General features: G+C 46.2%; 2 protein-coding genes across 7 annotated transcripts in view; one reads left to right on the plus strand and one right to left on the minus strand.

The window, feature by feature from the left end:
* The window catches only part of sardh (sarcosine dehydrogenase), a 135,077-nt gene extending 133,351 nt beyond the window's left edge, over window positions 1-1,726 (plus strand). For all 5 annotated transcript variants that reach the window (XM_059638237.1, XM_059638236.1, XM_059638235.1 and 2 more), the window contains one exon: window positions 1,341-1,726. In XM_059638237.1, the coding sequence (XP_059494220.1) occupies window positions 1,341-1,469 (129 nt within the window). In that variant the 3' untranslated portion in view covers window positions 1,470-1,726. The remainder of the gene's footprint in view (window positions 1-1,340) is intronic.
* A 758-nt stretch (window positions 1,727-2,484) lies between these two features.
* dbh (dopamine beta-hydroxylase (dopamine beta-monooxygenase)) lies at window positions 2,485-25,247 on the minus strand. 2 transcript variants are annotated; one of them, XM_048559066.2, is made up of 12 exons: window positions 24,887-25,247; window positions 24,317-24,463; window positions 23,911-24,168; window positions 19,865-20,041; window positions 15,684-15,786; window positions 12,350-12,516; window positions 11,941-12,084; window positions 10,111-10,149; window positions 6,200-6,259; window positions 4,061-4,188; window positions 2,986-3,145; window positions 2,485-2,848 (listed from the first exon to the last, which is right to left on the minus strand). In XM_048559066.2, the coding sequence occupies exons 1-12, from the start codon at window positions 25,214-25,216 to the stop codon at window positions 2,711-2,713; spliced, it is 1,851 nt and encodes a 616-aa protein (XP_048415023.1). In that variant the 5' UTR covers window positions 25,217-25,247; the 3' UTR covers window positions 2,485-2,710. The 2 variants fall into 2 exon arrangements, with proteins under 2 accessions (XP_048415023.1, XP_059494223.1); XM_059638240.1 differs by lacking the exon at window positions 24,317-24,463.
* Window positions 25,248-25,459: the final 212 nt, after the last annotated feature.

Raw genomic sequence — 25,459 nt, forward strand, 5'->3', positions numbered from 1 at the left:
CCTGCTTTTCCCTCATATAGTCCTATGTTCTATATCCAACTCCCTGAAATCATACAATGTTTTGGCCTTGATCCCTTTCTGTGGTTGAGAATTCCACAGGAGCATCCTTCTTTGGCTTTAGAAATTTCTCATCTAAGTCCAAAATGTTTTACCCTTTAGACTGTGATGCCTGCTTCTGGACTCCCCATCCATTTTGAACATCCTTGCTGCATCTACTCTGTATGCCTACGTTTGAATTTTTTAGGCTTCAATGAGATTCTCCTTCATTCTTCTGAACTCCAGTAAATGTAATTCTAATTGATTCAACATTAGCCCACGCCATCTCAGGAATTAGTCTGGTAAACCTTCACTGCACCCTGTCTATAGCAAGAACATCCTTCGTCAGATAAAGAGAGCTAAACAGCACACAATAATCCAGGTGTGGTCTCATCAAAGCACTTTATGTTTGCAACAAGTCATCCCTGCTCCTGTAGTCAAGTCTTCTTTAAAGAGAAGGTTGAGAGGAGAAATGATGGAAGTGTTGAGAATGATGAAGGGTTTGGAAAAAGTAGGTAGGGAAAACTTCCCATTGGCCAAAGGGTCAAGGATCAGAGAACTCCAATTTAAGATCATTAGCAAAAGGTGAAATGAGGAAAAGATCTTTCTTTATATGGCAAGCAGTTAGGATTGGAATCTCTCTGCCCTGTGCTGGAGAGAGAGGGGCAGTAGGTGTATAACTCTTCTGGAGAGCTAGCAGATACGTGATGGGCTGAATAGCTCCCTTCTTTATTGTTACTGTTTCTACCAGTACCTTTCCTGACCTTTCTTGTCTCAAAATTATTGAATGTTTGTCCAGAATCCAGTGTTTGATGAGCAGATATTTCCTCGAGTTAATCATTAGAGAGACTGAAGCTAACGTTTCGGACCCTCCAACAAACCCCATTCCCAATTCCACCCTTCTCCCTGGCAACTGTCATAGGCTGAATTTGACCAACCTTCATCGTCACTGAGAGGAGAAATGATGGAAGTGTTGAGAATGATGAAGGGTTTGGAAAAAGTAGGTAGGGAAAATTTCCCGTTGGCCAAAGGGTCAAGGATCAGAGAATTCCAATTTAAGATCATTAGCAAAAGGTGAAATGAGGAAAAGGTCTTTCTGTATATGGCAAGATTTCCAACCATCAGAAGAAATTTGAACCATACATTTGTACTTTTGGTGAGACAGTAAAATTAGGGACTGATATAGTTGCTGCCTCAGCTTGTTCACTTCTACATGTTATCTCTTGATGTGACTGTTCTGATGCATTCAGAGTGAATTCTCTGTGTGGTGTGTTAGTGTTTTCAGTCTCTGTGTCTCACTGCAGGTCACACCGGACTTTGTGAAGCGTGGGGAATACTCACTGGAGAGAATGGGTGTCTCCTATCCAGCAAAGGTCCATCTCAAATCACCCTTTGATCCAAACAACAAGCGAGTGAAAGGGATTTATTCGTGAGGATGTGAACTGCCTGTAATGCTCCATGCTTTGAGAGGGAAATATGTGACCGGGAATTTGCTGTAATTGTCTTTGAACTCCAGTTTTGTAGTTGGAAGATTGGTTTCTGGAACCCAGGGGTTTTTGAAGTTTCTGAAATGAATATTATAACCTGACTGTGAGGGAGACATTCTAAAATTTTATTCAATTAGCAATAATTCTACAGCCTTTATAATTATTTTCAATTGAGTTTTAACAAATTAAACTTTACAACAGTGCCAACGAAAACAGCATGTCTGTTCAATACACAACCTGAACTTGTAATCTGAATCCACAGGTTAAATGCACAGTGCCCAAGTCAGGCAGCAATGGGGAACTGACTGGTCTTGTGGTATTGACTCATAGCGAATGATATTCTAACCGGATAAGTAGTGTTTTTAATGTGTTCTGCGGCCTCCTTATGATTCCAGCTCTAAGCTGGATTTCCTGTACTGGGGAATTTATAATGTGGGAATACTGTCCTTGCAGAGTGTTCAGTCTGTTCAGTGGGAATATGAGGGCCCAGTGTGAGGAGCAGATTGGAGTGCTTGGAATGAGAGTGACGGGTGTTCAGTGTGACGAGTGGATGGGACTGACAGAGGAGAGGATTGTTGGGGTTTCTCATATTGATGATTTGGGATGGAGTCTTGGAGAGATGGTTCTGTGAGAATATTTTGGTGCCTTGGGTATTGTGACCAGGGGTCACAGACTAAAGATACCCAGGTGAGTCATTTAGGACTGAGATGAGAAACTTCTTCACCCGGTGATCCTGTGGAATTTTCTACCACAGAAAGCAGTCAAGGCCAAAACCAAGAAGGAGCTGGATGTAGCACTTGGGCTAAAGGAATCAAAAGCCGGAACTGGCTATTGAGTTGGATGATCAACCATGATCAGAATGAATGGTGAAGCAGGCTTGAAGGGCCAAATGGCCTGCTCTTACTTTCTGTGTTTAGGAGGAGCTGCACTTTCATCATTTAAAGAAAGTTACACATTCTGATCTGAGAGAGTTTAGTGTTTAATGGGAAACAAATTAACATCAAATCAATTAAAGGACAGTACACACTGGGTGACAGCACAAGGTTACAGACATGGACCACACTTTCATTAGTGAGACACTGCAGTAGAATCATCAGCTTCACCACCCTCCCCCCACCAACCTCACTGAAGCTTGGCTTTCGCAGTTACCCTACAGCTGGATGCTGTATCCATTGAAGGGGCTTCCATCACTCTCCTGGTTTGTTGGCAGTGAGTTGGACCACTGTTGCCTCTCCTGGTGCCATGTGGCTCGATCTCTGGCAATGATCCCGTGATTTTGCCAGTGCCGCAGTTACCTGAGGGAGGGGCTGCCCTTCCCAGTTACCCTGAACACAGAAAGTATCACATTGTCACGGTTTCAATTTAAGTGAATTTAAATGATAATGCAGTGTAGCAGAGAATATGAGTCTTTGAATCTGGCAGGGTTGCTAGGATGCAGTCCTGCAGAAGCCTCAATACTTACTGGGAAGCTCACTGCAGACGACTTGTTGCAATGCACGGAAATGGGAGCAAAATCATACATCGCTTTCAGCACCTGACTGCTGAAGGGGCTCCAGGGCACTGCTTCAAATTGTTGCGTTACTGGTACCTGGGGACAGCTGCAGATCCTGTCATCATCAATCCTTTAAAAACAGAATAGCAATACTTCAATGGCATTACCATCACTGAATCCCCCACTAATCAATATCCTGAGCGTTACCATTAACCACAAGCTGAACTGGGCCAGCCACATAAATACTGTGGTTACAAGAACAAGTCAGCAGTTCAGAATCCTGCAGTGAGTAACTCACGTCCTGGCTATCTATCGTGACAAGGCACAAGTCAGGAGTGAGATGGAATAGTCCCCACTTGCCTGGATGGGTGCAGCTTCAGCAACACCCAAGAAGCTTGACACCATCCAGGACAAAGCCCCCGCTTGACTGGCGCCACATTCACAAACATCCACTTGCTCCACCAACAGTCAGTAGCAGCAGTGTGTACTGTTTACAAGATGTGATAGAAAAATTCACCAAGCCTTCTTCGAAGCACCGTCCAGACTTTGTGACCTCTACCATCCAGAAGGACAAGGGCAGCAAATACATAGGATCATGACCATCTGCAAGTTCCCCTCCAAGCCATTCACCATCCTGACTTGGAAATATATCAGTGTTCCTTCACTGTCACTGGGTCAAAATCCTGGAACTTCCTCCGTAGGGGATTGTGAGTCTACCCACACAGCAGGGACCGCAGCAGTTCAAGAAGGCAGCTCACCTCCACCATCTCAAGGGCAGCTAGGAACAGGCAATAAATGCTGGCCCAGCCAGTAATATGCAAGCGATGTGAATGATTTAAAAAAGTTTTTATGTCTGTAAATCCATGCATAGAGTTTGTATGCTTCGCTAAGGAAAATCCCCTGATTTTTGCTGCTCCTCTGTAGCCATGCCTTCACCTCACTGGGGCCCATACTTTCGTTTAAAAGATTTCCTGATATAGCTTAGTGTTCAACAGTGTTTAATTATTCTGTGAATGTTCTACTGTGTTAAAAATTCAGTCGTTACCTGTTGATAAAGGTGAAATACTTTTGTAGGTAATTTATATCCACTGCACTTTTGCATAATTCCAGTTGGGTCTGGGGATAGTAGTGTATGTAGTTCACACACATTTCTTCATTGATTCCAAATCCCCCCTAAAACAAACAGATTGCAAACACTGTAATTCTCCAATTAGTCCCAAAGCTTTTAACCTTTTCCTGTGTTTATTCACTTCTCATTTAACATCAGCTCACGCTGGCTCCTTTGTTCTGTCTCATTCTCTGCCTCCACTCTCTACTTCTCCCTGTCTCTCTCCTTCTCTCATTCACTACCCCTTATCCCATTGCAAATCTCTCTCTCTATCTCACTCACTCTCATTAGGCACAGGGTAACAGAAGTTCTTCACATTTGTAACAATATGGACGTTTGTAGCCAATCCGAGGAGTCAGTCAAGTATTAGCTGAAGGTGCTCATGTTACTCATTGTGACTGTTGTCGGGGAGGGAGAAAGCTTGTGGGAAACATGGGACAGTTCCAGAGCTTCTAGTGCAGAGTCAGAAGTGGAACTAACCAACAACAGATCTTTGATGTGAAGTGGTGAGACTGGATGGTAGGCAGTGGGAAGTTGTTGTTTACTAAGAGGGGTATAGGCCCTCATTGGAGATCAGTGAAGCAAGGCACGAAGAACAAACTGGACCTCAATATAGAACATAGAACAGTACAGCACAGTACAGGCCCTTCAGCCCACGATGTTGTGCTGTGGAATAATCCTAATCCAAAAATAAAATAACCTAACCTACATTCCCCTCAATTCACTATATGTTTCTTCAAAGTGATTATTTAGTATCTAATCCCCTTCTTGCTTAAAACCTGTTATGTCTCTAAATATATTCTGATGAAAGATGAGAAATATTTACTGTTCTGATGCCTGACCAGCTGAGTATTCCCATCATTTTCTGTCTCTCTCTCTCAGAATCCAACATTTTCAGCTCATTGCTTGTGCCTGCTGAAGATATTTGTTCATTAGGTTGTAGACTTGCTCACCGTGTTTGATTGCAGACGTTTAGTCACCCTGCTAGGTAACACCGTCAGTGCGCCTTTGGTGAAGCATTGGTGTTCTGTCTCTCTTGTTATTTCTATGCCCCAGTTTGCTGGGGTGGTTGGCATTACTTCCAGTTCTGTTTCTCAGTGCTTTGTACACAGGGTCTAATTCAATGTGTTTGTTCCAGTTGGAATGCCACACTTCCAGCAATTCCCTGACGTGTCTCTGTTTGGCTCGTGCTATTATGGATGCGTTGTCCCAGTCGAATATGTGTCCTTCTTTGTCCATGTATATTGAGACCAGTGAGAATTAGTTATGTCTCTTGGTGGCTAGTTGATGTTCGTGTATCTTATTGTCAGTTTTCCTCCAGTTTGGCCTGTGTGATGTTTTCCACAGTACTTGCATAGTATTTTGTACATTACGTTAGCTTTGTTGGTTATGGCTATGGGATGCTTTATGTTCGTCAGTAGCTGTCGCAGGGTGGTTGTTGGTTTGTGGGCTACTGATACCTAGGGGTCCGAGTAGTCTCGTGATCATCTCTAGTATGTCTGTGATGTACGGTAGGGTGATGAGTCTGGTTGTATTGTGTCTTCTTGTTGTGGTCTGTCTCGGAGGTTCCATGCAGGGACTGAGAAACATTACACAGGCCAAACTGGAAGAAAAACAACAATAAGGATACACCAACATCAACTAGCCACCAAGAGACATGACCAATTTTCACTGCTGTCAATATACACGGACAAAGGAGGACACAAATTTGACTGGGACAACACATCCACATTAACACAAACCAAACAGAGATGTGTCAGGGAATTTCTGGAGGCCTAGCGGTCCAACTGAAGCTCCATCAAACACATTGAACTGGACCAGATACACAAACCACTGAAAAACAGAACCGAAAGTAATGCCAACCACCCCAGCAAACTGGGACATAGAAATAACAAGAGAGACAGAACACTAACGCTTCACCAAAGGTGCACTGACCATGTTACCTAGCAGGGTGATGAAACATTAGCAACCAAACACACAGGCTCGACGAGCACGTCTACAACCTCATCCACAACTCGAGCTACAACTCTTCTCGTTAAGATAGGTCAGTCCCTGCTCTAATATTTAGGCACTTACCACAGTCACATGGCTTCGGTCCTCAGTGTTATATGTGCAGGAGGTTATCAAAACATCTCCCTGTTGGGAGGAATCACATAGTTTAAAAAAAATTACTGAATCAATATAACTCTGCCGTGCTTTAAGGTGTGGACTGTTGGGGCAGCAATGGTTAGAGCCAGGGCTGAGGAAGAGGCAGAGGTGAAGCAGAAGTGTAACTACAGCCAAATTGTTGTGCAAAGTTTTAAATTAGAAACAAAAGGCATTTGTAACAAAGCCAATGAAATAATCCTGATGGAGCTTAGTTTTCAGACCTATCAAAGCAGCAAAAGGACTCTGTGTAACGAGTTCCTGGAATGTATTTGCGACAGTTTCTTAGTAGAATCCATTATGGGAATGTCAGGGAGGAGGTAATTTTAGTTCTTGTTTTACGGAATGAGTCAAGGTTGATCTTCAATCTCTTAGGAAGAGTGAGCCGAGCACATTTCCAAATCCATTGCATCACTCGAGAGGTGAGGCACCAAGAGTTCTTTCTGAGCACTCCTCTGTGGCAACGGTTTCCAATTGATTTGAGGATCAGCAAGCTGTGACATGAAAAAGACGTGCGTATAAAGCCATGAGCCAGGTTCCACCACATCTGCATTAGCTGTGATCACACCCTTTGTATATCTGGTAGTAGCAAACATGCCTGCAGGTACCAGTAAAGATGAACTAAAGTGGAGTAGAATGTAAAAATAAATTGGGCAGGAACATAGAATCAGGTTCTTTAAATGAGAGCTGGAATTAGCTCCATGATGCTATAGACCTGTTCCACAACTTAAGATAAGAACGACTTTTCTCCCTGGATTCCATCTTCCCGCAGCACCAAATCCTTCTGATGTGGTTATTGATCAATATTGGTCTATTAATCAAAATCCTATTGATCTGTCTCACAGCAACACAATGATTGAGCATCCAACATTCTTTGGGATAGAGAGTCACAAGATTATTGAGTGGAAACAATTCTTTCCATTTCAGTTATGGTCAAACTGTTTGACCTAAACTGAGCTCTCCACCAGCCCCGCACTCTCAGACCATGGGCACCTGTCGAGCTACTTGGAAAAGGAGTATATTTCAATTATTTTCTAAAATCCTATTGATGGGTCAGAGTGGTGAACAGCTGTTGTACTCCCTGCAAGGCAAGTCGTTTCCCAATCCACATTAGACAAATGGCCCCTCAAAAGAAGACCTTAGTTTCATTTATAATTAAATTACTTTCAATTTAAATTTTAAAATGTGCTAGCATTATGATTCCTTAATGAGTCCTTTGCTACAAGGTCATAAATTTATTGTCCTCAATGCACCATTTTAGATCTAAATTCAACTGTTTTCAAGTTAATTCCTTACCATATCGATATGAAAATTATACCTTCCATTATTTCTGTAAATTTGGTTTGTGCAGTATATCTGCAGATTAAACGTTCCTCAGGTTACCCTATTAACCTTCTTAAATGCACCTCAAATTTTCTGATTTCTGTTTCAACATGGAGCCTACTAGTTGGAGGCGCTAGAAACAGTGACCTAGCAGGTGTAGAGCTGGATGAACACAGCAGGCCAGGCAGCATCAGAGGAGCAGGAAAGCTGATGTTTCAAGTCTTCAGAAGAAGGGTCTAGGCCCAAAACATCAGCTTTCCTGCTCCTCTGATGCTGCTTGGCCTGCTGCGTTCATCCAGGCTCACACCTTGTTATCGCAGATTCTCCAGCATCGGCAGTTCCTACTATCTCTCACGTAGCCGGTTTTACTGGCCTTTCCTGCTCCAGTCCTCCATCAAATGGTCTCTACATCTTGATTTAATTTCATGAATGACAGATCAGGCTCAAATGGCCACTCTGGCTTCTAATTCTGAGAATTTGCTGACTTTGTTAAAAAGACGAATGAGAACAGTAAACATGGATCAGTGTGAGACTCAGAGATGTCATCCTGTGGAAAAGGAAATAGCAGGGACCTTACACAAACACTTTATGTCCATTATTTTTATAGGAATTTTATAGAAGACAGCTGGTGCGTTAGCTTTTATAGCAGTCGGGCAGAGTACAATAAGGAACTCTAGCCACAGTTGCATTGAATTTATTGAAACCATACCTTCAGTATTTCTCAGTTTTAATCTCTCTCCTGGCAGTAGCATATACTCTGCAGGGGGTGCTCTCTAGATTGATGCCGGTGCTGAGAGGCTGTCCTGTGGTGAGGCTGAGTATCACCCTCAGGTGTCTGTCTATGTGGAGTTTGCACATTTTCCCTGTACTCTGAGTACAAGAGTTGGCAGGTCATGTTGCAGTTATATAGGACTTTGGTTCGACCACATTTGGAGTACTGTGTGCAGTTCTGGTTGCCACATTACCAAAAGGATGTGGATGCTTTGGAGAGGGTGCAGAGGAGGTTCACCAGGATGTTGCCTGGTATGGAGGGTGCCAGCTATGAAGAGAGGTTGAGTAGATTAGGATTATTTTCATTAGAAAGACGGAGATTGAGGGGGGACCTGATTGAGGTCTACAAAATCATGAGGGGTATAGACAGGGTGGATAGCAAAAAGCTTTTTCCCAGAGTGGGGGACTTAATTGCTAGGGGTCATGAGTTCAAAGTGAGAGGAGGGAAGTTTAAGGGAGATATGCGTGGAAAGTTCTTTACACAGAGGGTGGTGGGCGCCTGGAACGCACTGCCAGCGGAGGTGGTAGATGCAGACACATTAGTGTCTTTTAAGATGTATCTGGACAGGTACATGGATGGGCAGGGAGCAAATGGACACAGACCGTTAGAAAATAGGTGACATGTTAGACAGAGGATCTTGATCGGCGCAGGCTTGGAGGGCTGAAGGGCCTGTTCCTGTGCTGTAGGTTTCTTTGTTCTTTCTTCTTTGTTCCCCGTGTCTGCGTGGGTTTCCTCCAGGTGCTCTGGTTACCTCCCACAGTCCAAAGATGTGCAGGGTAGGAGGATTGGCCATGGGGAAATGCAGGGTTACAGGGACAGGATGATAGGGGCTGGATCTGGGTGGGATGGTCCGGGAGAGTGGCGGGGGGGGGGGGGGGGGGGTGGTGCACGGTGTGGTGCTGCGGTGGTGTGGGCTGGTGATGCAGAGTGGACTCGATTGGCTGAATGGCCAGTAGGCAGCTATGACAAACTAACTCTATACCCTCTGCAGCTTTTAACTATGGAAGGTAATCTCATTGGAAAATGGATGAGTCAAGGGAGACGCAGACAGGGTAAATGTTTCCCAACCCCCCCACCCCCAGGCTGGAGAAACTACGGCATGGAGTCACAGTCTCGGGGGAGGACAGTGTTTATTTTAGACCGAGAAAAAGGAATTTTTCACTCTGATATTTCTGAAGGTTGGCGGGGGTACGGGGCTGGAGGGGGGTACGGGGCTGGCGGGGGGGTATGGGGCTGGCGGGGGGGGTATGGGGCTGGAGGGGGATACGGGGCTGGAGGGGGGGTATGGGGCTGGAGGGGGATACGGGGCTGGCGGGGGGGGGTATGGGGCTGGAGGGGGATACGGGGCTGGCGGGGGGGGTACGGGGCTGGCGGGGGGGGGTACGGGGCTGGCCGGGGGGTACGGGGTTGGAGGGGGGTACGGGGCTGGCGGGGGGGTATGGGGCTGGAGGGGGATACAGGGCTGGCGGGGGGGGTACGGGGCTGGCGGGGGGGTACGGGGCTGGGGGCGGGTACGGGGCTGGCCGGGGGGTACGGGGCTGGCGTGGGTACGGGGCTGGCGGGGGGGTACGGGGCTGGGGGGGGTACGGGGCTGGCGGGGGGTACGGGGCTGGCGGGGGGGTACGGGGCTGGAGGGGGTACGGGGCTGGCGGGGGGGTACGGGGCTGGCGGGGGGGTACGGGGCTGGCGGGGGGTATGGGGTGCATTTCAGGGCGGCACAGCGTGACCCATTCTGTGAGATACTCACCGGCTTCACTGTGATCTCTTTCTGTAAAAGTCGGATTTCCTGAAAGATCAAAGTGGATTCTTATGAAACTGACTCAATCTTTTTATTCTTTCCTTGAAATGAACAACATTGCATCAAATTCCCCAAAGCCTGCTGAATACACACAATTTGGGTTCTCTCCCTCTTACCTTCTCAATTCTCAGAGTCTCTCTGTCACCCTGGGCATGTTATCTGTACTTTTCCACTGACTCAGCTTTTCAGCTGCTCCCACTGAGTAGGATTATTCAGTCACGGAGAAGAATTCACTTGATGTTCAATGACCAGGGGCTGTGTTAGCCCACCAGAATACAATCTAAAACATGCAGAGGAACATTTTCATTTTTTCTGTAAATGCTCAGTAAATTTTGGCCCAAGGCAGCTGGACTACAAGGAGGTGAGGTTTTGTCAGAGCCCTGCACCTCAGGAGTGGGGGAGGGGACTGTCTAGTGCACCTCCCCTCCTCCGCCCCAGCCAGAAAAGGGTTAAATGTGAGGTCAGAGATACCACAGTGTGGAGCTGGAGGAACACCACAGGGCAGGCAGCTTCAGAGAATGCAGGAGAGATAATGTTTCAGGTTGGGACCCTTTTCTCAGAGTGTGAGGTCAGGTTGAGCAGACTGGCTTTGTATTCGTTTATGTACAGGCTACTGCATAATCTGATTGAAGGGTATCAGATGTTTAAAGGATTTGGGAGGTGTTATAGGGAGAGACTGTGCTGTGGTTGGGGATGTGAAGAGCCAGGCTGTTGAAGGTGATGTCAGGAAACTGTTTTTGCACAAAGAGCAGTGAGAATACGAAATTCTCTCTCTCTCACTCTAAACAAGGTTGAGGCTACGGATCCATCATAAAAACTGTGACCACAAGGATCAGAGATAATAAAATGTGAGGCTGGATGAACACAGCCTCACATTTTATTATCTTGGAATTCTCCAGCATCTGCAGTTCCCATTATCTCTGATACCACAAGGATCGGAGCTGGGTCCACTGCTTTTCATCATTTGTGTAAACGATGTGGGTGTGAACATAGGAGGTATGGTTAGAAAGTTTGCAGATGACACAAAATTGGAGGCGCAGTGGACAGCGTGGATGGTTACCATAGAGTACAATGAAACCTCAATCAGACAGGCCGAGGAGTGGCAGATGAAGTTTAATTTAGATAAATGTGAGGTGCTGTAGTTTGGAAAGGCAAATCAGGGCCGGACTTACATACCTAATGGTAAGGTCCTGGGGAGTGCTGCTGAACAAAGAGACCTTGGGGTGCAGGCTCATAGTAAGGTGGTGTTGGGCACACTTGCCTTTATTGGTCAGTGCATTGAGTATAGGAGTTGGAGGTCATGTTACAGCTGTACAGAACATTGTTTGAGCCACTTTTGGAATACTGTATTCAATTCTGGTCTTCCTGCTATAGGAAGGATGTTCTGAGGCTTGAAAGGATTTAGAAAAGATTTACGAGAATGTTGCCAGGGTTGGAGGGCTTGAGCTACAGGAAGAGGCTGAATAGGCTGGGGCTATTTTCCCTGGAATGTCAAGGGCTGAGGGTTGACCTTATAGAGGCTTATAAGATCATGAGGGACATGGGTAGGGTAAGTAGACAGGGATGTGTAGGTTAGGTGGGTTGGCTGTGCTAAATTGCTCATGGTGTCCAGGGATGTGTGGGTTGGGTAGATTGGCTGTGGGATGTGCAGGTTTACAGGAATAGGGTGCAGGGATGATTCTGAGTGTGATGCTCTTTGCAGAGTCTGTGTGGACTTTTTGGGCTGAATGGTCTGTTTCCACACTGCAGGGATTCTATTATTTAAAAAGCAATCAATACCTGAAAATGAGTACTGTAATGTTCATCGACATTGACAATGTCCACCTCAACCCCACCCTGGACAAGGATGGTTTTAACCTTGGTGCCAGCGAGGTGAGTGTGAAGTTGGGAGGCAAAGATGTGAATCCCATCTTCCGGCAAACTCTGGAAAAAAAGCAAAATATCAACACTGATCCTGAATGGCTAGTGAACACCACACAAAGTGTGACCGAGGGTCGGCTGGATATGCTTGTGATCTTCACCCATTGGCTCTAGTCACTGTCAGTACCTCCTCCTGTTCAGATCCTGCTTCAGTGACTCTGACTTCTGGTCCTCATTGTCTACATGGCCAGTCTGTAATTGCCCCAGTCACTCTCTGCACCATTTCTATCAATGGTTGATCAGTCTGGGACACCATACATATACTCACCTGCTCTGTGCATCTTGATGTACAATATCCACTGAGCTCAAAGCTTGCCTCACCAGGTGGAATAGCCATGACCGGAGTGTACACCAACCCCAGCTCGAGGATTCCTGCATTGAACTTCCGTAAGGTAGGGGTGTAGAACAAGCGAATCCCAGAACTGTCCAACCTTCCTGTGATTGGGAATATTTATCAATGTTGTTAACTGTACTGCACTCACTTGAAACCTGGCTGGTTCATCAAACACATGCTTCTGCTTTGGTTAAACCAGTTTACTGGGTTACGCTGAGTCTAACCCAAGTTAAACAGGGTGATAATGGGAATCACCAGCCCAGGTACCTGTGCCCAGCCAGCAAATCGATTTACACTTCTCTGAAAAAATGTTAAATGTACCCGCTTGTGCACAGAAAGAACTTACCAAAACTCCAGAATATGCATCCATCCATATGTCTCCACTCTGAGCCTGGATTGCACTCACTCAGTTCTCAATTCAATAAAGTTATACCTCATTATTAGCAGATATTAATTTGGATAAACTCAGGAAGTTTCCTGTTTTACTGTTTTTTTTCTAGTCATTTGCCTCATTTGGTGTTTGTTACTTTTGAATCTGTGCTCAAGATTAGTGCTTACATTCTGATGTCTGATATAAGTTAGAATATAGAACAGTTTGACTGAGGAACAGGCCCTTCAGCCCACCCCCTTCTGTGCCAGCCATGATGCTATTCTAAATGGCCCACATCCCTCTATTCTCTGCCTGTTCATTTGTCTGTCTCAAGTGGAAGTGATGGCCTAGTGGTATTATTGCTGCTCCGTTAATCCAGAGACTCAGGTAATATTCTGGGGACCCGGGTTTGAATCCTGCCAGGGCAGACAGTAGAATGTGAATTCACTAAATATCTGGAATTAAGAGTCTAATGATGACTGTGAATCTATTGTCAATTGTTGGAAACACCCATCTGGTTCAACTACCATCCTTACCTGGGCTGGCCTACATGTAACTCCAGCCCCACAACAATGTGATTAGCTCTTAACCACCCTCTGTGCAATTAGAGATGTGCAATAAATGCTGCCTGGCCAGTGATGCCCTCCTCCCATGAATGAATAAAGGAATGTCAGTTAAACATTGCTATCAACGCTGCTTCTATCACTTCCCCGGCAACACTTCCGGGCACCTACCACCCTCTGTGTAAAAAACATCCCTTTAAACGTTCCCCCTCTCACCTTAAACCTATGCTCCCTAGTATTTGACACATCCACCGTGGGAAGAAGGTCCCAACTATGCCCACAATCAATACCTCACATAATTTTATAAACTTCTATCAGGTCTCCCCTCAGCCTCTGGCACTCTAGCAAAAACAGTCTAAGTTTGTCCAACGTCTCCCTGTAGCTAATACACCCCAATCCAGGTAGTATCCTAGTAAACCTTTTCATACCCTCTCTAAAGCCTCCATATCATACCTGTTGGCAACAAGATTGCACTCTGTTACAAACACGAACATTTTTCAGTTGACCTTACTGTCTTACTGAGCTTAGTCATTCAGCTCAAGTCACAGAGATCTCTTTGTTATCTTCTCTGAGTCTCTCAAAATGACACACACACACATACACACACACACGTACACGCACACGTACAGACACACACACACACACACGTACAGACACACACACAAGTACAGACACACACACACACAAGTACAGACACACACACACGTACAGACACACACATGCACACACACGTACAGACACACACGCACACACACACGTACACACATACAGACACACACACACACGTACAGACACACACACAAGTACACACACACGTACACACACACACAAGTACAGACACACACACACGTACAGACACACACAAGTACAGACACACACACACACACAAGTACAGTCACACACACACACACGTACACACACACAAACACCCACACACAAACACACAAGTACAGACACACACACACAAGTACAGACACACACACACAAGTACAGACACACACGTATACACACACACACACACACTCACGTACAGACACACACACACAGAGACACACACATACACACACACACAGAGACAGAGACACACACTCACGTACAGAAACACACACACTCACGTACACACACACAGAGACACACAGACACACACACACTCATGTACAGACACACACACACTCACGTAGAGACACACACACACATGTACAAACACACACACGTACAGACACACGTACAGACACACGTACAGACACACACACACAAGTACAGACACACACACACGTACACGCACACATGTACACGTACACACAAGTACAGACACACAAGTACAGACAGGCACGTATACGCACACACACACGTATACACACACACACGTACACACACACATGTACACACACACGTACACACACACGTACGTACACACACACATACGTACACACACACATACGTACACACACACGTACATACACACACACACGTACACACACGTACATACACACACACACGTACACACACACACATACGTACACACACACGTACAGACACACACACACACATACACACAAGTACAGACACACACGTACAGACACACACGTACACACAAGTACAGACACACACGTACACACACACACAAAGTACAGACACACACGTATACACACACACGTACACACACACAAACACACACACACGTACACACACACGTACAGACACACACACACGTACAGACACACACATACACACACACACGTACAGACACACACACGTACACACAAGTACAGACACACACGTATACACACACACACACGTACACACACACATGTACAGACACACACACACGTACAGACACACACACACGTACACACAAGTACAGACACACACGTACACACACACACACACACACAAAGTACAGACACACACGTATACACACACACACACGTACACACACACGTACACACACATACACGTACACACACACGTACAGACACACAGTACACAAGTACAGACACACACGTACACACACACATACACACACACACGTACATACACACATACACACACGTACACACACACACAGACAGACGTACAGACACACATGTACAGACACACACACACAAAGTACAGACACACACGTACACACACACATACACACACACACACACACACACATACGTACACACACACATACACACACACGTACACACACACACAGACAGACGTACAGACTCACACGTATACACACACACACACGTACACAAGTACAGACACACACACACACATACACACACGTACACACACACACACAGACAGACGTACAGACACACACGTACAGACACACACTTACCCGACAATCTCAGTGGGTTGTGGTAATGAACTTCCAGCCGCAGATACTTTGAGAAATTGGCCCCTCCAATCATGAGTCCCACATCTTTTGGGTAATGGAATGGCTGCAATGGCAGAAAAAAACTGGATTTCACTGAATGAGTAAATAGTAAATCTACAAATGACCTGCTGAAACACAGATTATGCAGGCACTGAGATCACTTCACACTAATTTCTCCATGGCTCATGCTCCCCAAGAAACATTTCAAACAGTACAAAGAAGGGAGATTCACCCAGTGTACTCTAGGAGATTCAAACATCGGCTTCATTCTAAAATAAGGATCTGTACTGACAAAACAGATTCCTCACAGCTGAGTGGGAGTGTTGTTGTTAACTGAGAGGGTAAATAGGAAGACAACAAAAGCTCTGTTCAATCACACTATGATCTTAGTACAGTATGATCTGCCTGTACTGCACACAAAACAACTTTTCACTGTGCCTAGGTACGTGTGACAACAATAAATCAAACCAAACCAAATCAAACACTTCAACTTGGGGAAAGAATCTACCAGAAATGAAACAAACCTCAATACAAATAAAAGAGGAATGAGCATGTGACTGATTAGTTGAGGGAGAACAGAAATAGCCAGAAAATAGACAGTGTTATAAAGCAGAAGCAGAGAAAGATTTTTAAAAATGAATCTGCTTTTATAACTAATTTTCAGAGTGTCTGTAACTTATCCCCCAATGTCTCTTGATACCCATAGAGATTGATTTCCCACAAGATTATTAATTAGCCTTTTCTCAATCCATCATCAGAGATTGAAAATAGCTTCTTACCTAATGATTTTCTTAATATGCTGCTCTCAAAACCCATCACGTAACTATTCCAGGAGTTTGCCTCTCTCCCCACTGAACTGATGCTCATTATGTTTACCCAGACCCAGTCTGTATGTAGGTGGAAGTCTCCCACATTACTACATTACCTTTGTTATATAGATCAATCAGACTTAACATTGGAAGATGAGATTAAAATAATACAACTACATAGAACGTTACAGCACAGTACAGGCCCTTCGACCCTCGATGAAACATAGTATTGAGAGGATAAAAACCCTGATCCAGAAGGATCGAATTGTGTGTTTTAAAATGAGCTGGGAACAAGAGGCAGAGGCAGTTTTATACACATTGAGTCATAAACTAGCACCAGGATATCCCAGAGAAGGGACAGAACCTGTCAAGAGAATTGTTGAGAACTCAGCTTAATGTCAGCTATCAGAAAAGTAACGGGATTTCTACGAAAGGAGAGGATACGATCTAGGAGTGAGAAATACACAAGTGAATAGTCAATATGGATTACAAAAGGGAATGTTTTGGTTAATCAGCCACTCTGAGTTCTTTCAGGAGGAACAGACAGAGCAGAGGAAGGCAATGTATCGACATAGTTTTTCTACATTTCCAAAAGGCCTTAGATAAAATGCCACATTATAAGTTAATTCATTAAGTTTTTTCAAAGTTCTTCATATTGATCTGAATCCTAACAAGTTCAACTGGGATGTGATCGCAGGCTCATTGGGGACCTGTAGATATTCAGAAAATTCCAAGGATGAAATAGATGAGGAAAGGACCGGTTTGATTTGACTAGTTTGTGTCCAGAAAGATTGCAGAGTTGGAATTGAATTAAGTAGGAGTTGGGATCCCATAGGCTCAGTGCTGGAAATAGGATCATTCATAATTATATTACAGATAGACAGCATGGCTTTGTGTGAGGGGGGGGCGTCGTACCTCACTAACTTGATTGAGTTTTTTGAGGAGATAAAGAAGATGATTGATAAGGGGAAAGCAGTTGATGTTGTCTACATGGACTTCAGTAAAGCCTTTGAAAAAGTTCCATGTGGCAGAACCCTTAGGAGTATTGCTAGGCAGAGGGATCTGGGTGTACAGGTCACAGATAACTGAGATGGCAGCGCAGGTAGATAAAGTGGTGAAAAAGGTCTATGGCATGCTTACTTTCATTGGAAAGGGCAAGGTATGTTGCAGTTTTATAGAATTTCAGGTAGGCCACAGTTGGAATATTACGTACAGTTCTGGTCACCACACCACCAGAATGATGTTTTGGAGACGGTACATAAAGGTTTACCAGGATGTTGGCTGGCATGGGGGATTTTAGCTATGAAGAAAGGCTGGATAGACTGGGCTTGTTTTCACTGGAATGCAGGGGGTTGAGGGACAACCTGATCGAAGTTTCTAAGATTGTGAATGGCATGGATGGAGTGGAAAATATGAGGCTTTTTCTCAGGATGGAGGGGTCAAATACCCTGGGACACAGGTTCAAGGTGTGAGAGGGAGAAGTTTAAAAGAGATGTGCGAGGCAGATTTTTCACACAAAGGGTGGTGAGTACCTGGAACACACTGCCAGAGGAGGTGGTGGAAGCAGACACAATAGCAAGAAGCACCTGGACAAGCGCATGAATTGGGAGGGAATGGAGGGATATGAGTGAAGACACTTCTAGGATGGAACAGCAAAATGTTCAAAACAGCATAGACTTGGAGGGCTGAAGGGCCTGTGCTGTACTGTTCTTTGTTCTATATTAGCAATTAATGTTACGCACAGTTTTTATTCACCATTTAGGCTCTGAGATCACACATATAGTTTGTGAGTTTGCAGATATCACCAAATCTGCAGGTGGGGACAGTGTGTGGACAAGTGGTAGGATATTCAAACACTGGGATTGAATTAATTTACAGAAGACATGAATCAATTCTGGATTCAGAATTGGTTGGCTGACAGGAGGCAGAGAGTGGTTGTAGATGGTAAGTATTCTGCCTGGAGGTCAGTGCTGAGTGGTGTCCCACAGGGCTCTGTTCTTGGGCCTCTGCTGTTTGTAGTTTCTATAAATGCCTTGGATGAGGAGGTCGAGGGGTGGGTTAGTATGTTTGCTGATGACACAAAGATTGGAGGTGCCGTTGATAGTATCGAGGGCTATTGCAGGCTTCAGCGAGACATTGACAGTATGCAGAGCTGGGCTGAGAAATGGCAGATGGAGTTCAACCTGGATAAATGCGAAGCGATGCATTTTGGAAGGTCGAACTTAAATGCTGAATATAGGATTAAGGGCAGGATTCTCGGCAGTGTGGAGGAACAGTGGGATCTTGGTGTTCAAGTGTATAGCTCCCTCAAAGTTGCCACCCAAGTCGATAAGGTTGTTAAGAAAGCATGTGGTGTTTTGGCTTTCATTAACAGGGGGATCGAGTTTAAGAGCCGCGAGGTTATGCTGCAGCTCTACAAAACCCTGGTGAGACCACACTTGGAATATTGTGTCCAGTTCTGGTCACCCTATTATAGGAAGGATGTGGAGGCTTTGGAGAGGGTGCAAAGGAGGTTTACCAGGATGCTGCCTGGACTGGAGGGCTTGTCTTATGAGGAGAGGTTGACTGGGCTCGGACTTTTCTCTCTGGAGAGAAGGAGGAAGAGAGGTGACCTGATCGAGGCGTACAAGGTAATGAGAGGCATGGATAGAGTCGATAGCCAGAGACTTTTCCCCAGGGCAGGACTGACTGCCATGAGGGGTCATAGTTTTAAGGTGTTAGGAGGAAGGTATAGAGGAGACGTCAGAGGGAGGTTCTTCACCCAGAGAGTTGTGAGCGCATGGAATAGTTTGCCAGTGGTAGTCATGGAAGCAGAGTCATTAGTGACATTTAAGCGACTGCTGGACATGCACATGGACAGCAGTGAATTGAGGGGAATGTAGGTTAGGTTATTTTATTTTTGAATTAGGATTATTCCACGGCACAACATTGTGGGCCGAAGGGCCTGTACTGTGCTGTACTGTTCTATGTCCTGTGTTCTAATCTGTAGAATGGACATTTCAATGTCAATAAGGTGGAAGTGATGAAGTTTGTACAAACAGTAACAAGTTCAAGTGTTATTTGGAAAATAAGAAGTTAAATGAGGTAGGAAAACAACGGAATCTGGGATATAAATACACAAACCCTCAATATCCATCCATTCAATGACCAGGGCCCTCAGTCAACACGCACCCCGTCCTCCCCACTGAGTCACCATGTGGGACCCTCACATTAACCCCGTACCCAGTCCCCTTCAACTCATTTCCCCGACAACACTGCATGGTACAGTTACTGAATCAGAACTGCACCCCAGAACCTGGTCAGACCCCTCCCCAGCCCCAACCCCACACTGACCTGCGCTCCCATGGCCCAGGCAGCCAGAACATGTCGGCAGAAGTTGAGCCGCGGAGGCTTCATCCTGGAGTCACAAGGGCCGCTGTAGGATGGGATCCGGTCCAACTCCGGGGCGCACTGGAACACCTCCATGTGATGGACAATCGCTTCATTCCCCTTCGTGATCACTGGCTCATACTGAGCAGAGAGGGTAAGGGTTAGAATCATAGAATTATTACAGTGTGGAAACAGGCCCTTCGGCCCAACAAGCCCAAAACGACCCTCAGAGCACCCACCCAGACCCATCCCCCTATAACCTCCCTCATCCACACACCCCTGAACACTACAGGCAATTTAGCATGGCCAATCCACCTAGCCTGCACATCTTTGGACTGTGGGAGGAAACCAGAGCACCTGAAGGAAACCCACGCAGACATGGGGAGAATGTGCAAACTCCACACAGACAGTTACCAGGTCCCTGGCGCTGTGAGGCAGCAGTGCAAATCACTGTGCCATCATGCCACGGTCAGGGTGAGGATAAGGGTCAGGGTCAGGGTGAAGGTGAGGGTTTGGGTCAGGATGGGGTGAGGGTCAGGTTGAGGCTGAAGGTCAGAGTGACGGTCAGGGTGAAGGTGTAGTCCAGGGTGAGGGTTAGGGTGTGCGTCAGTGTCAGGGTGAAGATCAGGGTGAGGGTCAGGGTGAGAGTTAGGGTGTGGATCAGGGTCAGGGTGAAAATCAGGGTGAGGACGAGGGTTAGGGTGTGGGTCAGGGTCAGGGTGAAGGTGTGGTCCAGGGTGAGGGTGTGGGTCAGGGTCAGGGTGAGTGTCAGGGTCAGGGTGAGGTTGAGGGTCAGGGTCAGGGTGAAGGTCAGAGTGAGGGTTAGGGTGTGGGTCAGGGTCAGGGTGAGGTTGAGGGTCAGGGTGTGGGTCAGGGTCAGGGTGAGGGTCAGGATCAGGGTGAGGGTCAGGGTGAGAGTGAGGGTGAGGGTTAGGGTGAAGATCAGGGTGAGGGACAGGGTGTGGGTCAGGGTGAGAGTCAGGGTGAGGGTGAGGGTCAGAGTGAGAGTGAGGGTGAGGGTTAGGGTGAAGATCAGGGTGAGGGACAGGGTGAGAGTGAGGGTGTGGGTCAGGGTGAGAGTCAGGGTGAGGGTGAGGGTCAGGGTGAGAGTGAGGGTGAGGGTTAGGGTCAGGGTGAGAGTGAGGGTGAGGGTTAGGGTGTGGATCAGGGTGAGGGTCAGGGTGAGAGTGAGGGTGAGGGTTAGGGTGAAGATAAGGGTGAGAGTCAGGGTGAGACTGAGGGTTAGGGTGAAGATCAGGGTGAGGAACAGGGTAAGAGTGAGGGTGAAGGTTAAGGTGTGGATCAGGGTGAGAGTCAGGGTGAGTGTGAGGGTGAGGGTCTGGGTCAGGGTGAGTGTGAGGGTGAGGGTCTGGGTCAGGGTGAGTGTGAGGGTGAGGGTCTGGGTCAGGGTTCTGCACAGAGACTAAGTCCTCAGGGGGAAAGAGCTGGGACAATCTCTCTCTCTCTCTTAAAGTGATTCAGAGTGAGTTCTGAGGTCTCTCCATATTGACCCAGAACCTATCCTCATAGTAGATCTGTGTGGTGCTGCTATTCAGGGAGGTATATGGTCACAGGCTCATTCCCAAACATTAGGGAGGCAGCTGCAGGATTCAGCACATTCCAGGAATGAAATAGTGAAGAAAAGGACCTTTGTTGGCAGGTGTTCGTCCCTCGAAAAACTTTTGCCTCAGATGCTGTTTGAAATCAGACTTTGTGGTCCAAACAAAGCTGAAATGATTCTCAATCACCTTCACCAATCATACCTGGTTCATTCTCCCCCAGATCCTCAAGCATTACTGCAGCCTACAGTGTGAAATTAAATCATATTCCATTCCATTCCACACAGCCTGTATATTAATGAGTCGTCAAAAGCCAGTGAGAGGGCTAATGGTTCCTTTCCTCAGCGAATAGTCCTGAGCATTGAGTTCAAATCGCACCGTGCCTTTTCAAGAGTTTCAGTTTAAAAAATCTGGCTGTGTCACTGTGGGATTGTTCAACATCAGCTGATTCACGGGTGTTTGGTTTAGGAAGTATTCTTTCAGGGTCTGACCTTGTGTGTGACTCTTGTCTGGTTAACTGTTTAATTCCTTCTGAACGGGCTCAATAACACTCAACTCAGGGCAAATAAAAGCAGAAGAACGCTGGAAATGTGTAGCAGGTCTGGAAACAGTGGAGAGCCAAACGGTTACAGACATGAAAGAATGTGGGTTGAATTTTCAGGATGGGTCACCCCCTGTGCCCAATGGCAATATTACACTGTAAGCAATCTTAGCTACTGACAGGCCAACAGTTTCTTGCAATGTCTGCAGCACCAGTGCTCAGTGTACGCTCTGCTTGGTCTGTATCTCAGAATCCACAGAATTATGATGCAGAAAGAGGCCATTCAACCCATCATGCCTGCATTGGTACCTTTAATTAGTGCTAGTCTTCTGAGATTTTCCCTGTATTCCTGTGCACTATTTCTATCCAAATCATCAAAGAGGGTCAATAGAGCCTGAGAAACTTCAGGCTAGGTATGGAGTGAGATTAAGTGCCTCAGTACAGGGCACAGGCAATGTGGTGAGGCGCAACAAGAGAATATTTTGAGGTGCATTCTCTCAGTATGCTCAGGGCATACCTGAGCATGCCCCTCCCAGATGATGTCACACGCTTCCCCACTTTCATAAGAATCAACGGAAATGACTTTGCCACTCCCCCTGCACTGCGCTGCTCACCGTCCTGTGCTCCCCATTGTATTACAGGTCTGCCGTGGGGCTGGAATCAGAGCCTTCATTTGCTAATGTACTGTACCAACACCCACCTTGTAACACAGGGATAGCTACTCACCCCGCCTTCATACTTTACCTGCCTTCTGCTGGAAACATGCAAGAGCGAGGGGGTCTTAATTAACTGTGTTGTTCCACACACACACTGTCAGGGTGGCTTCCTTATTTTTACTTCTGTTTCCAATCTCCACAGTGCCACATTTCTGACTGTGTTCAGGACTACTAAATTCTGGCACCAGATACTGGGCATGGCCCCAGAATGAGAAAAATAAAAATAAAACTTCAAATCAAGTTGGCATCAGGTAATGTTATTGTACATTAATGCCAACACCCAGGCTTAAACCCTGGAGACATAGGTTTCAAATCCAAACACAATAACTGGAGAATTTAAACTCCATTACAATATCTGGAACTGAATGTTCGTGTCAGATGCAGTGACCCTGAAATCATCATCGATTATTGTAAAATAATCGTTCACAAGGTCCATCAGGAAAAGAAGTCCACTCTCCTTACCTGGTGGGGCCTATCCGTGACTCCAGCTCTCATAATGATGTGGATGGCTCCTAACTTTCCCGTGGGTAATAATATTTGCCCATGATCACAAATTGTTCTGGCACATGAGGTCCATCATTCCATCACGCTTGTACTGGTGCATTGCCAAGAGGCAATCTCCTGCCCTAGACCCGTATTCCTGCACTTCATTTCTATCCACGTAACCAACCAGTTCCCTCTCAAATGTGTTTGTTGAACCTGGCTCTAGCAGCTTCTCAGACAGTGCCTTCCAGACCTCTACTACCTGCTGGGTGAAAGCATTTTTTTTCACACATCACCCATGCTTCATTTACACATCATTGTAAGACGTGCAAATCCCCATGCAATGATAAAAAAAATTGTCTGGGCCCTCAGCCCTCTGACACGTTCATACACCCTCCACTCCCTCACCCTCTGCTCTCTCACCTCTGCTGCCTCCACTCCCTCCCTCTGCTCTGTCACCCCCTGTTCCTTCATCCTCCACTCCCTCACCCTCCACTCCCACACCCCCGTTCCTTCATCCTCCACTCCCTCACCCTCTACTCCCTCACCCTCCGTTCCCTCACCCTCCGCTCCCTCACCGTCTGCTCCCTCACCCTCCCTCTGCTCTCTCTTTGTCTGCTCCTTCCCTCCCTCCCTCCCGCTTCCCTCTCCCTCTGTCCCTTCACGAAGTTCTGGTATTGGTGTTCACCATTTGGACATGCTGTTACTTGCCATGACAATGTGATGCACAGGGAGGTGATGAGGCAGTGTGCTGATGTAACACCAGTACGTTGTCTCCTGGTCAGGGATAGTAACGTTGGGGGCGAGGACCTCCAGCACCTTAATATCTGAGGGCAGTGGTGGTGTGTGAATCATTGGCTTCAGGAGCTGTACGCGCTGCAGGCCGCCAGGCATTTCCTTCAGATCTATTGACTTGACTGATGTTATCGGCCGGTTGAGGAATCTGTATAGAAGGTGAACAGTTCCACCCTAGAGTGAAGAGAATAAACAGTCAGACACAGATACACCTCGCATTCCCAGCCCATCAGGTCCTATAAAGGACACAAGGCACACTCTCCAGTCAGAAACATTGAAATCAGAGAAACATCCAGCTTCAAGCAGCTGACTTTGAACTCACCTCAATGATGTAGTCTCTTTGATCACAAGTGTTGAATGGTCTCTTGAAGGTGAGGTAGAGGCCTTGGGCAGATTGGTGAGCATCAACCAATTGGTAATCTTGCTGGGTGTCCAAATGAATCCGTGCCTCTTCATCAGTCCAAGCATCCTGACAACACACACGCATACACACGCACTCACAATCATAGCACAATACAGTCTCATTAGAAAGTTGGCCTGTGTCTTTCTGGCATCTGAATTCATGCGCTGTGTGTATGCATGTGTATGTGTAAGAGAGAGAGAGAGTGTGCGAGTGAGAGTTGAGAGAGAGAGACAGCGTGTGTGTGAGTAAATGTGAGAGAGTGTGTGTGTATGTGTGTGAGCATGTGTGTGTAAGTGTGAGAGAGTGAGTGTGTGTGTGTGAGAATGAGTGTGTATGAGATTGTATTGAATATGTACCTGTAGTCACTAAGGCTCACTGTGAGATTTGTTACAATCTACAGGCTCACAATGACCAGAGACTGAGTCTGGCTGTTTGAGACATGCAGTCATTCCTGTTCCTGAATTCCTGTAAACACTATGCCTGACTTACCCCAAAGTAGGAGTTCTGACCATCACTCCAAAGGACGGCCAGGTCAGCATTCTGAATGTCTCCTCTGTCTGACATTCCAAATATTATCCCAAACTTCAACTGTCTGATCAAAAGACGGAAATACACAACTTCCTGTGAATAGCTGACATTCCAGTCCAATTCTGCCACTCCCTGGGGATCCAAAGGTACCCGATAGGGAAAGGGGCTGTGCCTGGGGTTGGGGGGGTTAAATGAAGACACCAGGACCCCGAGAATGATCAGCAGCGTGGTCAGGTAGATGCAGATAGTCTCCCGGAGCCTCAGACTCTGCCGACACTGAGAATCCCTCATTGTTAAAGACCTTAAGTGAAGCAGGAATCAGCACTGTTGCCTCCTTTAAGGAGAATGGTCAGCCTGGATCGAAGTTCTGATCAAATTAAAGCTCAGCCCCAAGGCAAACACATTTCATCCTCACCTAATCTTATTAGAAAAGCTCGTCATCAGGAAACCGAAAGAAGCCAGCTGCCCTTTAACCATTTTAGTTGATCTCTCTGTTTAATTTATCGGGTCAAAAATAGCAAATGTGCTTTCACT

This window comes from Stegostoma tigrinum, chromosome 29 (genome assembly GCF_030684315.1).
Source record: "Stegostoma tigrinum isolate sSteTig4 chromosome 29, sSteTig4.hap1, whole genome shotgun sequence".
NCBI lineage: Eukaryota > Metazoa > Chordata > Chondrichthyes > Orectolobiformes > Stegostomatidae > Stegostoma > Stegostoma tigrinum.

Excerpts from the sequence above, each read along its gene's own strand:
- dbh (XM_048559066.2), bottom strand. The coding sequence starts at position 25,216 with ATGAGGGATTCTCAGTGTCGGCAGAGTCTGAGGCTCCGGGAGACTATC. Across the intron at positions 12,517-15,683 it reads CAACCCACTGAGATTGTCGG|GAAGGTTGGACAGTTCTGGG; the intron begins GTAAGTGTGTGT and ends TCCCAATCACAG. Across the intron at positions 2,849-2,985 it reads CGTCTGCAGTGAGCTTCCCA|GGTAACTGGGAAGGGCAGCC; the intron begins GTAAGTATTGAG and ends TTCTGTGTTCAG.